The 13925-nt window shown below is 41.4% G+C and overlaps 1 protein-coding gene across 1 annotated transcript in view; it reads left to right on the top strand.

The window, feature by feature from the left end:
• Positions 1-13715, top strand: part of LOC143294606 (orexin/Hypocretin receptor type 1-like) — a 303901-nt gene extending 290186 nt beyond the window's left edge. The window contains exons 7-10 of the mRNA XM_076605982.1: positions 2917-2925; positions 4645-4653; positions 5667-5724; positions 13660-13715. Coding sequence (XP_076462097.1) covers positions 2917-2925; positions 4645-4653; positions 5667-5724; positions 13660-13715 — 132 coding nt within the window. The remainder of the gene's footprint in view (positions 1-2916; positions 2926-4644; positions 4654-5666; positions 5725-13659) is intronic.
• The last annotated feature ends 210 nt before the right edge of the window (positions 13716-13925 follow it).

Here is a 13925-nt window from a genome sequence, read left to right as displayed (position 1 = left end):
TTGAAATCTAATGACCCATTGGTATTGTTGAGTTGATTAAAAACCCATCGATATTGTTGAGTTGATCAAAAACCTATTACTATAGTTGAGTTGAAATCTAATGACCCATTGGTATTGTTGAGTTGATAATTAAAAACACATTGGTATTGTTGAGTTGAAATCTAATGACCCATTCGTATTGTTGAGTTGAAATCTAATGACCCATTCGTATTGTTGAGTTGACTAAAAATCCATTGATATCGTTGAGTTGAAATCTAATGACCCATTGGTATTCTTGAGTTGAAATCTAATGACCCATTGGTATTCTTGAGTTGAAATTAAATGACCCGTTAGTATTGTTGAGTTGGTAATTAATAACCCATTTCTTTGCCGAGTCGAAAATTTATTACTTGAAGATTAATTATCAATTCGTATTGTTGAATTGATGACTACTAATCTACTAGTGCTGTTGAGCTGATGATTGATAACCTGTTATTAGAACTGCATACTGCAAGATTAATGACTCTTTTTATTTTTGTTGAATAGAAGATTAAGGATCTGTTGTCATTGCTCAGTTAAACGATTGATGGCCCATTGGTATTTTTGTTGTGCTTCAGATTAATCTATCGTGATTACCCGTCAGTATTGCTAAATTAAAGACAAAGTAACTGGCCTATGTTGTTGTTTGAATAAAGATCCACGATCCATTGCTATTGTTTAGTTGAAGGCTAATGGTATTTTTGTTGAGTTGAAGATTAAAGATTAATGTTATTTGTTGTTGTATTTAATAGTTCTTTGGTTGAGTTAAATGTCAAAGACTCGTTGGCCTTGTTGAGTTTAAGATTTACTACCCATTATTTGATATTGTTGAGATGAAGATTAACGATTTGATGACTTTTTTTTTTAATTTAATTTTTGTTTTAGTTGAAGATTAGCGATTTGATGGTGTTGAAGATTAACGATTTAATGGTATTTTTGGTTTAGTTGAAGACTTGTAACTTGTTGGTATTGCTGAATTAAAGATTGACCACCAAGTCTCCATTGTTCTCAGGCCTGGTTCAGAGTGTCACCAGCTGTGCATGGAGTACATAGCTCTGCGCATTGCTCTGTGTCCGGCTGGGGTGGAAGAGAGTGTATTATCATTATCATCATTATTACTATTATGGGCAGTTACGCCTAATCTTGAAAATAAGCCCTCGGCGCTTACAAATAGAACACATGTATAAATATCAAAAAAGAAAAAAAAATGAACACAAGATGATATGAAGTATATGGTTCTCAGGATTCAAAGGTAATGACACTCAGGTTTAGAGACTGAATCGCAATACGACGCTCCGGATTGGAAAGTAAAGATATTTACAAAATTAAAATTAACCCCTTGACTGCTGGACTTGGATGAAATGAGATCAATGTGGTATCGGTTTTACCGAACCACCTAATCCCTACCTTTTGTTGTTGTTCTTTTTTCAGTTATGTGACTGATCTTGCTGATTGTTCTTCTTTTTCTTTTATATCTCATGCTGCTTTGCAGACTGCAGAGTCATCCGTCATATATTTAGTGTGTGTGGGCATGTTTAGAAAAATCACCATTACGACAAAATTTTATTTAGGCCTAAGATCATGTTGAATTGATGGCTGTATATGCATTGTAAGATTTTCAAATACAATACTGCTGAAACAGAAAAACAACAACATTACTATTACTACTACTACTACTACTACCACTACTATTACTACTAATTATAATGATAATACCACTAAACAAATGATCTTGCTGAACATAGGTAAATAAAATCCAAAAAATCCAAAGTGGAAGAAGTCAATAAAAAGAACCGAACGGTGACTGACACCACCATCCTGACCTGAGAACTTCGGTCCTATCTCAGTGAGGTGATAACCCTTCACTGACCAACACGCTCGTCAGCAGCAGTCAAAGGGTTAATGAAATAATACTCCTGGTCTTGTTTGTAGTTTGCGTCAGTCAGAATACACTTAATCTCATTTCGGTTATCATAATACCTGGATGTGTGCGAATAAGCGTTCTTATTCTCAAGTTGTTTTTTTATCACGACTATTATCATTATTCTCTCTCTCTCTCTCTGTATGTGTGTGTGCCTGTATGTATGTATGTATGTACGTATGCAATTTACTGTTGATAGTAAATCCAGAGATATTCTTTAAAAAATTATTTAAAAAAAAAAAAAGCTCAATAAATGATGCATGAATCTTTGAGGTTTGGTGTGCTATTATAAAGCTTATAATGTTTCATCCATTGAGCCCTTAAGGCATGTAGTGCGCTGTGTTTGTGTTTTTGTTTTTTTGTTTGTTGTTTTTTGTTGTTGTTTTTTCTTCTGTTGTTGTTGTTTTGTTGTTGTTGCTTTTTTTTAATTCGGGGTTCCCTTTTAGATCCTTGTGGATTATCTTCCCTTGTTACTGTCCCCCTTGGGCGTATCTGGTTTTTTGTTGTGTTTGTTTTTTTGTTTTTGTTTTTCCACTTCTAGATTTTTTTTATTTAATGATTAAACTTTCTTTTTAACCCATATTCAGGTTTTTTCTCTTCAGTCAGGTTTTCTGCACACATTGACACAATGTCAGTGGGTTTGTTTTGTTTTTTTTGTGAGACATGTTCTAAACAAAAGATCGAGATCGAGGAGTCCGTGCCGAGTTGTGGGGAGTTAGTTTCTCTTTGCTGCTGCAGTGCGGTGAGTGTTTCTATTTGCTGCAGTGCGGTGAGTGTTTCTATTTGCTGCAGTGCGGTGCGGTGAGTGTTTCTCTTTGCTGCTGCAGTGCGGTGAGTGTTTCTCTTTGCTGCAGTGCGGTGGGTGTTTCTCTTTGCTGCAGTGTGGTGCGGTGAGTGTTTCTCTTTGCTGCAGTGTGGTGCGGTGAGTGTTTCTCTTTGCTGCAGTGTGGTGCGGTGAGTGTTTCTCTTTGCTGCAGTGTGGTGCGGTGAGTGTTTCTCTTGCTGCAGTGCGGTGCTGTGAGTGTTTCTCTTTGCTGTAGTGCAGTGAGTGTTTCTCTTTGCTGTAGTGCGGTGAGTGTTTCTCTTTGCTATAGTGCGGTGAGTGTTTCTATTTCCTGTAGTGTAGTGAGTGCTTCTATTTGCTACAGTGCGGTGAGTGTTTCTCTTTGCTGCAGTGCAGTGGGTGTTTCTATTTGCTACAGTGCGGTGAGTGTTTCTCTTTGCTGCAGTGCAGTGGGTGTTTCTATTTGCTGTAGTGTGATGAGTGAGACATGTTCTGAACAAAAGATCGAGAGCGAGGAGTCCGTGCCGACTTGTGGGGAGTTAAGTTTCTCTTTGCTGCTGCAGTGCGATGGGTGTTTCTCTTTGCTGCTGCGGTGCGGTGAGTGTTTCTATTTGCTGCAGTGCGGTGCGGTGAGTGTTTCTCTTTGCTGCTGCAGTGTGGTGAGTGTTTCTCTTTGCTGCAGTGTGGTGCGGTGAGTGTTTCTCTTTGCTGTAGTGTGGTGAGTGTTTCTCTTTGCTGCAGTGTGGTGCGGTGAGTGTTTCTCTTTGCTGCAGTGCGGTGCGGTGAGTGTTTCTCTTTGCTGCAGTGCGGTGCGGTGAGTGTTTCTCTTTGCTGCAGTGCGGTGCGGTGAGTGTTTCTCTTTGCTGTAGTGCAGTGAGTGTTTCTCTTTGCTGCAGTGCGGTGATTGTTTCTCTTTGCTGCAGTGCGGTGAGTGTTTCTCTTTTCTGCAGTGCGGTGCGGTGAGTATTTCTCTTTGCTGCAGTGTGGTGCGGTGAGTGTTTCTCTTTGCTGCAGTGCGATGCGTTGAGTGTTTCTCTTTGCTGCTGCAGTGTGGTGAGTGTTTCTCTTTGCTGCTGTGGTGCGGTGAGTGTTTCTCTTTGCTGCAGTGCGGTGAGTGTTTCTCTTTGCTGCAGTGCGGTGCGGTGAGTGTTTCTCTTTGCTGCAGTGCGGTGCGGTAAGTGTTTCTCTTTGCTGCAGTGCGGTGCGGTGAGTGTTTCTCTTTGCTGCTGTGTGGTGAGTGTTTCTCTTTGCTGCAGTGCGGTGAGTGTTTCTCTTTGCTGCAGTGCGGTGCGGTGAGTGTTTCTCTTTGCTGCAGTGCGGTGGGTGTTTCTATTTCCTGTAGTGTAGTGAGTGTTTCTCTTTGCTGCAGTGCGGTGAGTGTTTGTCTTTGCTGCAGTGCAGTGGGTGTTTCTATTTGCTACAGTGCGGTGAGTGTTTCTTTTTGCTGCAGTGCGGTGCGGTGAGTGTTTCTCTTTGCTGTAGTGCGGTGATTGTTTCTCTTTGCTGCAGTGCGGTGAGTGTTTCTCTTTGCTGCAGAGTGGTGCGGTGAGTGTTTCTCTTTGCTGCATTGCGGTGAGTGTTTTTCTTTGCTGTAGTTCGGTGAGTGTTTCTCTTTGCTGCTGCGGTGCGGTGAGTGTTTCTATTTGCTGTAGTGCGGTGCGGTGAGTGTTTCTATTTGCTGCTGCGGTGCGGTGAGTGTTTCTATTTGCTGCAGTGTGGTGCGGTGAGTGTTTCTCTTTGCTGCTGCGGTGCGGTGAGTGTTTCTATTTGCTGCAGTGCGGTGCGGTGAGTGTTTCTCTTTGCTGTAGTGCGGTGGGTGTTTCTCTTTGCTGTAGTGCGGTGAGTGTTTCTCTTTGCTGCAGTGCGGTGAGTGTTTCTCTTTGCTGCAGTGTGGTGTGGTGAGTGTTTCTCTTTGCTGCAGTGCGGTGCGGTGAGTATTTCTCTTGCTGCAGTGCGGTGCGGTGAGTGTTTCTCTTTGCTGTAGTGCAGTGAGTGTTTCTCTTTGCTGCAGTGCGGTGAGTGTTTCACTTTGCTGCAGTGTGGTGCGGTGAGTGTTTCTCTTTGCTGCAGTGCAGTGAGTGTTTCTCTTTGCTGCAGTGTGGTGCGGTGAGTGTTTCTCTTTGCTGCAGTGCGGTGAGTGTTTCTCTTTGCTGCTGCGGTGCGGTGAGTGTTTCTATTTGCTGCAGTGCGGTGCGGTGAGTGTTTCTCTTTGCTGCAGTGCGGTGAGTGTTTCTATTTGCTGTAGTGCGGTGAGTGTTTCTCTTTGCTGCAGTGTGGTGCGGTGAGTGTTTCTCTTTGCTGTAGTGCGGTGAGTGTTTCTTTTTGCTGCTGCGGTGCGGTGAGTGTTTCTATTTGCTGCAGTGCGGTGCGGTGAGTGTTTCTCTTTGCTATAGTGCGGTGAGTGTTTCTCTTTGCTGTAGTGTAGTGAGTGTTTGTCTTTGCTGTAGTGCGGTGATTGTTTCTCTTTGCTGTAGTGTGGTGAGTGTTTCTCTTTGCTTCAGTGCGGTGAGAGTTTCTCTTTGCTGTAGTGCGGTGAGTGTTTCTCTTTGCTGCAGTGCGGTGAGTGTTTCTCTTTGCTGCAGTGCGGTGAGAGTTTCTCTTTGCTGCAGTGCGGTGAGTGTTTCTCTTTGCTACAGTGCAGTGCGGTGAGTGTTTCTCTTTGCTGCAGTTCAGTGGGTGTTTCTCTTTGCTGCAGTGCGGTGCGTGTTTCTCTTTGCTGCAGTTCGGTGAGTGTTTCTATTTGCTGTAGTGTAGTGAGTGTTTCTCTTTGCTGCAGTGCGGTGAGTGTTTCTCCTTGCTGCAGTGCGGTGAGAGTTTCTCTTTGCTGTAGTGCGGTGAGTGTTTCTCTTTGCTGCAGTGCGGTGAGTGTTTCTCTTTGCTGCAGTTCGGTGAGTGTTTCTCTTTGCTGTAGTGCGGTGCGGTGAGTGTTTCTCTTTGCTGCAGTGCGGTGAGTGTTTCTCTTTGGTGCAGTGCGGTGAGAGTTTCTCTTTGCTGCAGTGCGGTGAGTGTTTCTCTTTGCTGCAGTGCGGTGAGTGTTTCTCTTTGCTGCAGTTCGGTGAGTGTTTCTCTTTGCTGTAGTGCGGTGCGAGTTTCTCTTTGCTGCAGTGCGGTGAGTGTTTCTCTTTGCTGTAGTTCGGTGAGTGTTTCTCTTTGCTGCATTGCGGTGAGTGTTTTTCTTTGCTGTAGTTCGGTGAGTGTTTCTCTTTGCTGTAGTGCGGTGCGAGTTTCTCTTTGCTGCAGTGCGGTGAGTGTTTCTCTTTGCTGTAGTTCGGTGAGTGTTTCTCTTTGCTGCAGTGCGGTGAGTGTTTCTCTTTGCTGTAGTGCGGTGGGTGTTTCTCTTTGCTGCAGTGCGGTGCGGTGAGTGTTTCTCTTTGCTGCAGTGCGGTGAGTGTTTCTCTTTGCTGCTGTGCGGTGCGTGTTTCTCTTTGCTGCAGTGCGGTGAGAGTTTCTCTTTGCTGTAGTGCGGTGGGTGTTTCTCTTTGCTGCTGCAGTGCGGTGAGTGTTTCTCTTTGCTGCAGTGTGGTGCGGTGAGTGTTTCTCTTTGCTGCTGCAGTGCGGTGGGTGTTTCTCTTTGCTGCAGTGTGGTGCGGTGAGTGTTTCTCTTTGCTGCAGTGCGGTGCGGTGAGTGTTTCTCTTTGCTGCAGTGTGGTGCGGTGAGTGTTTCTCTTTGCTGCAGTGCGGTGAGTATTTCTCTTGCTGCAGTGCGGTGCGGTGAGTGTTTCTCTTTGCTGTAGTGTAGTGAGTGTTTCTCTTTGCTGCAGTGCGGTGATTGTTTCTCTGCTGCAGTGCAGTGAGTGTTTCTCTTTGCTGCAGTGTGGTGCGGTGAGTGTTTCTCTTTGCTGCAGTGCGGTGATTGTTTCTCTTTGCTGCAGTGTGGTGCGGTGAGTGTTTCTCTTTGCTGCAGTGCGGTGAGAGTTTCTCTTTGCTGCAGTGTGGTGAGAGAGTTTCTCTTTGCTGCAGTGCGGTGAGAGAGTTTCTCTTTGCTGCAGTGCGGTGAGTGTTTCTCTTTGCAGTGCGGTGAGTGTTTCTCTTTGCTGCAGTGCGGTGAGAGAGTTTCTCTTTGCTGCAGTGCGGTGAGTGTTTCTCTTTGCTGCAGTGCGGTGAGAGAGTTTCTCTTTGCTGCAGTGCGGTGAGAGTTTCTCTTTGCTGCAGTGCGGTGAGTGTTTCTCTTTGCTGCAGTGCGGTGCGGTGAGTGTTTCTCTTTGCTGCAGTGCGGTGAGTGTTTCTCTTTGCTGCAGTGTGGTGCGGTGAGTGTTTCTATTTGCTGCAGTGCGGTGAGTGTTTCTCTTTGCTGCAGTGCGGTGCGGTGAGTATTTCTCTTTGCTGCAGTGCGGTGAGTGTTTCTCTGCGGATGGCAGCCACGATCGAGCTGGGTAGCAAGCCATGCTTCACACACACACACACACACACACACACACACACACAGAGCAACCCCACAGCTACACAGCTCCTACTCATCAGCCCCGCCCCAAATCCCACAACACCCCCAACCCCACTCCAAGCGCGTATCAGTTTGTAATACAATGCATTACAAAACATTCCTATTCATCCGACAGGAAATCATTTAATTGCGCATCCACAGGCTCGTCACTCACCCTACACAATGCCTCAGCATACAGCCGAAGTTGACGAACACACAAAACCTGATGAAGACTGAACCAAAAGATCAAAAAGGGACAAATTGTACCACCTGAGCAGGTTATTAATAACCCACACTAGCTTGGCTTTAGCCTTCCACCGCACCCCCCATGCTCCCCAACACACACACACACACACACATTAAACAAAATGTATGATGAGAAGCAGAATTTTAGAATAATAAGTACTTCTATAAATAAATCATTATAACTTGTTAAATACATGTATATAACGCTAATAGTAAACAGACTGGGTTTTTTTGTTTTGTTTTGTTTTGTTTTTGTTTTCGTTTTTTGTTGTTTTTTGTTTGTTTGTTTGTTTTGCTTTTGGTTTTTTGTTGTTGTTGGTTTTTTTGTTGTTTTTTGTTGTTGTTGTTTTAGGTGGGTTTTTTTGGGTTTTTTGTTGTTGTTTTTTACTTTTCCTCCACATTTTTTTTTTTTTTAATGGAAAATGAAGACATGAACTAGGAGATATAATTTCTCGATAAATAAGAAGTATTGTAAGACTGACCCTTTTAGATACAATGTTTATAAGATCTAAAAAAAATAACCCAACTTTGGTTGTTGTTGTTTTGTGTGTGTTTGTTTGTTTGTTTGTTTTTGTTTTTTTATGGTGTGTGTGTGTGTGTTTGTGTGTGTGTGTGTGTGTGTGTGTGAGTGTGTGTGTGTGTGTGTGTGTGTGTGTGTGTGTGTGTGTGTGTGTGTGTGTGTGTGTGTGTGTGTGTGTGTGTGTGTGTGTACGTTTCTTCTACTTGTTATGGAAAATGAAAACAAGTGGTCTGAGATATATCATTTTTCTATAAATAAACATATATCATAGCACTGTTATGTCTACAGACAGAATGATGTACAATCTTGCCCTGTTTCATTGGAAACTGTGTATGACTGATAAGCATGCTGATTTATGATGCGACAATATTCTGATCATGATGTGAAGAATTATGTGTTAGAATGAGGCTGAGCAGTTGTGCCACCAGGGATGTGTATCATTACAATATTGTGGCCGAATATTATCATAATATTATATTCAATAATAATAATAATAATAATAGCAATATTTCTATTTTTTAGAAGTTCCGTCGGATGAATCCTGGCATAGCGGCGACTCCTATCGTTGAAATGATATTGAGTCTCCATGATTTACTGATGTATAGTAACCAGTACTTAAAGTGCAATAATTGCCTATGATTGATTAATCAGTTGAAGAGTCAGGCGTGTTCCGAACTGGTGAATGCATATAACATTATTTATACTTTGCTGCATATTCATTTCCGGCGCTTCTCACCCAGCCTCCATACTCGCGTTGCTTTTGTTTTGTTTATTCCGCATTAGTGTGTGTGTATGTGGTGTGTGTTTTATCTTCAGTTTAACGTCTATTCACTATAAGTGTTTTTAGACGGAAAGGAGTAAAGAAGTGGATAAAGGAAAGGGAATGCATGTGAATATTAGTGTAAAAAAAAAAGTATTCATGTTATGTATCAGAGGAAAGGTATATTATAAGAAAAAGGTCGAAAGAGATTGTGGTGTGTAGTGAATGAGGTGTCATGGGAAGGAGAATACGTATATGCATATCAACATGTATTAACCTACAACAATATAACAACATTAATTATAACACATCAAAGGAGGATACCAACTGGACTGGAGTTTAAAATTTCCGAAAACATTCTAAGCAATGAATAATCATTCAAAATATTTTCAGTGGTTAATGAAATATTGAAAGAAAAGTCATCAACTACATCTTTAGGAATTAAATGTCTTATGTGGTGTGTGTGTGTGTGTGTGTGTGTGTGTGTGTGTGTATTTTCCCTAACATATATCTATAGTTACCCGGTTCAAAGTATACGTGTTTACCGCTTTAACTCACTCAGTACGGCCAGTGCTCTTTTCTCCTCTACACAGACCCCTCGGATGTCCAGTGGGTGTCTGAATGACCCAACCTTTAGCTTCCGTCGTCAGAACTGTGGTATTCTTTGTCAACATTCACCTCTTCAGTATAAGAGCGTTCCGCTTGCAATATTTTGATGATGGTAATTGGGATGAAACGCTGTTAACGTCGTCTCTTTCGCTGTTCGTATGGAGAGAGTTAAGTCAGTGGAGAAGGAGAAGGAGTAATTTGTGTTTTGTGTCCTGGTGATTGCAGACATGTTGTTATAGTAATTATTAATTTTCACAGTTAAATGCTGTCGTTTAAAACTGAGGGAGGGGAGGGGAGGAGGGGAAGGGGGTGTGAATGGCGCCGCTTATAGTTATTACTGATGTTGCGTATCAGTCAATGCCGGCTTGCCGTTTCGTCTTTGTACCTATCCGTTTTGTTTGGTTTGTGACTGAACTGCATTGTTTGGGAATAGTGGAAATTGTGATGATCAGCTTTATCTCTGAACGTCCATAGCTTCTTCTTCTTCTTCTTTTTTCATGAGAATACGGTACACGTATGCATCTGTAAGTGTGTGTGTGTGTGTGTGTGTGTGTGTGTGTGTGTGTGTGTGTGCGTGTGCACGCGCGTGTGTCTTGTTGTGTCGTGTATTTCAACTCATAAGCTATGGTATGCGTCATTTTCTTCAGTCAGTTAAACTAATCGCCAAAACGTATATGTACATACACCTATCTTGACTTTTCTCTGTTCGTTTTCTGTGATGAAATATATCATGTTTATACTTGATCACTCTGTGTCTGTTTGTGATCATTCTGCGTCAACAGGTTAGTTACATTTTTATCCCCGGATTATTATATAACCTAAGTTAACAATCAGGATTGTGATGATAAAAAAGGTTATAATACTGAATTCATAATCTTTATTTTTGTTTGCTGATATCATTCTTTCACTGTTGGTTTAAACATATTGTGATGTCTTTGACTAGTACACACACACACACACACACACACACACACACACACACACACACACACACACACACACACACACACACACACAAAGAAAAACAAACGGCAAACATAATATGTAACTATATTGTTTGGTTGTATTTTTTTGTAGTTTCTTCTCAGTCTTCTTCTTTTATTTTATTTTTATTTTTTACCACAATGTATTTTTAAGCTGGGTATTTTCCCTACTGGGATTTTGTTTTATTGTGTCTGCTTAAATGTTATGGCATAGTATACTATGGAGCTACTGTTGGATTTTCTTAATCGAAACACACATTTTCACAGAAGAGACCAATGTCAAACCAAAGGAAACGCTGTCATTAAAGGGAAGCAAAGCAAACAGCATTCACGTAATTGTATCAAGTGGTTGTTTCCCCTTAGTCATCTCTGCCTGTCGAGGTCGGAGGAAGGTGGGAGAATGGTTAAGACTTCTCAGCTGCCAATACAGAGAGTCCGTGGGCGTGGGGGTTGAAACCCCTTTCTCGCCCATTCCCCCAAATTTGACTGGAAAATCAAAATGAGCGTTTAGTCTTTCAGATGAGATGATAAACCAAGGTCCCATGTGCAGCACGCACTGACTTGGCGCACTGAAAAAGAACCCATGGCATTCTCTGACAAGACGGTATGTTGTTCTCTGGCAAAATTATGTAAAAAGAAATCGACTCTGACAGGTACACAAATATAAGTATGCACTCAAGGCCTGACAAGAACGTCAGGTTATGCTGATGTCACTGGGCATCTGCCTAGCAGATGTGGTGTAGCGTATATGGATTTGTCAGAACGTAGTGACGCCTCCTTGAGAAACTGAAACTGCCAAGGTCATGTTAACATGTATATGTTTCCATAAAACACTTAACGCAGACAGTGAGTAACATGAACTTTAACAAGCGTATCATATTTTCTGTCTATGTATGCACATGTTTATGGGTAGTAGCAGGTACTCAAGATATGTTGACCTGGGAGGTTCGCCCTCAACCCACCAGATCCCAACACTAGAGCTGAACCCACAACCAACAGACTGAAGTTTATAATTCCAAACACTGAACCCACAACCATCAGACTGAAGTTTATAATTCCAACCACTCTTGCACCCACCTGTCCTGTTGTTCCAAACTCTTTCTTCAACTTCCCACCAACATTAAATTTTGATTAATTTTCGAAAAATATAAAATGAAAACACAACTTACTATAAGCATCCAATTCACACCATTCACAAACCGGAAAAGACATAGGTTCTTCTCTTCCCGTTCTCGTTTATCTCCCTTTACCATAAGCATTTTCCCCTTAATTATCTGTTATCATTAATTTACATCCATGGCCAAACATTTTGCCTACAATCACGAGTTTAAATGATTTCACCACCCAACCAATCCAGATTTTGCCTCTTCCCCCACAAAGTTTCTTTTTCATTGAGTAATAAGGACTAACAATATGAGTCAGTAATGCTGTGGGAAGCTGTTTGTGGGATTATTGTATTGTATTGTATCACTTGTTAGCCATGATAGATTTCTCTGTGTGAAACTGGGGCTGCTCTGCCCAGTGAGAGTGATGCCACAGTGCAACGTAACTTTTTTGTCTCGATCCTCTAGTCAGCAAATTATTTGTTTTATTGTCAAAGTGGAATTTTCAACAGCGTTTTATCAGGGACAACCCCTTTGTCAAGGGATTTTTAAATAGTGTCTACTAAATTGTGTAATGTACATGCTGCACACACGACCTTGATTCATTTATCTCATCCAAAAGGCTAACACCCAGACCACCAGATTAGTCATGCGCTCTGTGGCATATCATCGTGTTCACTACTACTGATTCAACATCATAACTTGCCTGCCAGTTTGGTGTTGTTGCAGACTTGATAAAGTTGTGTGTTTTTTCTGCAAGCTTAAAGCTTGCTTTCTGTAAACAGATTTACTTAAAATGAAATCACTAGAATAAAAAAAAAAGTCAAAATATCACTGGACTGATATGCACAATGACATTCTATGTGTTAATGTGTGTATTTTGAATGCTCATGAAAATGTGTAACTGCCACTGTCCAATAAGAAATCATAATTTATCAACTGATGCCTGTACACATTGTTCTTTGTATCTTTTACATTTTTCCTGCTCTTTTAATTGTGTTTGATGCACAATTCCATAAATTCATTAACCATTAACAAAGTTTTCAACATTTTATGTATCAAACAACTGATGCTTGAACTGTTTGTGTTGTGCTACAAGTCAACAAAGAATATCAATAAAGTCCTCTGGACACAAAACCAAATGTTCAAACATGTGCTCAGGTGTCTTGTGTGTCTACAGTTTTATTCACAACACTGACCTTTAATACGTGCATGCACAGAGTGAATTGTCCGAATAAATCAGCATGCATATTTTATATGTTCTTAGATTTTTAATCACCAATTTTTTTTAGATTTTTTTTAAAATTAAAAACAGGAAACATTTAAGGTAAAAAAAATGAAAACTATCACAGCGAATCACGTCAACAACCCAAATTCAAGGAATAGTGTTCTCAATGGCAGTGGCCCTTGAATAAAATGACGTGCACTGCACAGGTGAGAACTATGATTTCCACAGAAAAGATTTTCAGGTTTAGGTTGGGCTTTTTTTTCTTTTTCATCATTATTCTAAATTCTAAATCAGGTGGAACAGTTCGCTGCTGTGCTTACTGGTCATCGACACAGGCAGAAATGGGATTTGTATGTGCATGTGTGTGTGTGAGAGAGAGAGAGAGAGAGAGAGAGAGAGAGAGAGAGAGAGCGTGCATGTGGAAAGAGCTCAAATAAAAACGTTTCCAAACCTTGGTCGTTTTTATATTAAGGACTTAAAGGGCATGTCATTATCTGCTTTTTTCATCTTTTTTTTTTTTTTTTTTTTTTTAAACAAATTTTCAACAACAAAAAATTATAAAACCCTGTTATGAATCACTGATGTTCATGGCAGGCACAGATGTGAGAAGAGAAAACATGCTATGGATGAGTGAACCTTTGTTGTCACTGGCAGACATAAACATAAATTAAGTACGTCACACATACACGTTTCTACATCTAAACTGAATGCATGCGACTTGTGTGCGGGTGCAGTTGTACATTTCATGTGTTACATATACTGGCTGCACTGAAAGAACTACACTGTGTGCGTACGTGCATAAAATGTATTTTCTGATTTTATCATGAGGTACAGGACGCTGGAGAACCAGGTGCCACATCCGGACAAAAACATAACATTTTGTATTTCATGGTCAGGTAGATAATACTGTATGATACAAAATCTTGAATGAAAGCAGACTGCTGTACATCAGAGAAATTCAAATGATCCAAGTGACCTCCCGTCTTCATTCTGATGGGTCATTTGAAGAACAACGCCACACCAGTGACACAAGGCATGGTATGACAATGACCCCTGTCAACGTGTAGAACACCACACCAATGGCACAAGGCATGGTTCAACAATGACCCCTGTCAATGTGTAGAACACCAACGGCATGGTCCAACAATGACCCCTGTTGAATATCACACTAATGGCACAAGGCATGGTCCGACAATGACCCCTGTCAATGCGTAGAACACCACACCAACGGCATGGTCCAACAATGACCCCTGTCAATGCGTAGAACACCACACCAACGGCATGGTCCAACAATGACCCCTGTCAATGTGTAGAATACCACACCAATGGCACA

The sequence above is a fragment of the Babylonia areolata genome, chromosome 20 (assembly GCF_041734735.1).
Source record: "Babylonia areolata isolate BAREFJ2019XMU chromosome 20, ASM4173473v1, whole genome shotgun sequence".
NCBI classification, from domain to species: domain Eukaryota; kingdom Metazoa; phylum Mollusca; class Gastropoda; order Neogastropoda; family Buccinidae; genus Babylonia; species Babylonia areolata.
The sequence above is the reverse complement of the archived record's forward strand: the minus strand, read 5'-3'. Positions and strand labels throughout refer to the sequence as shown.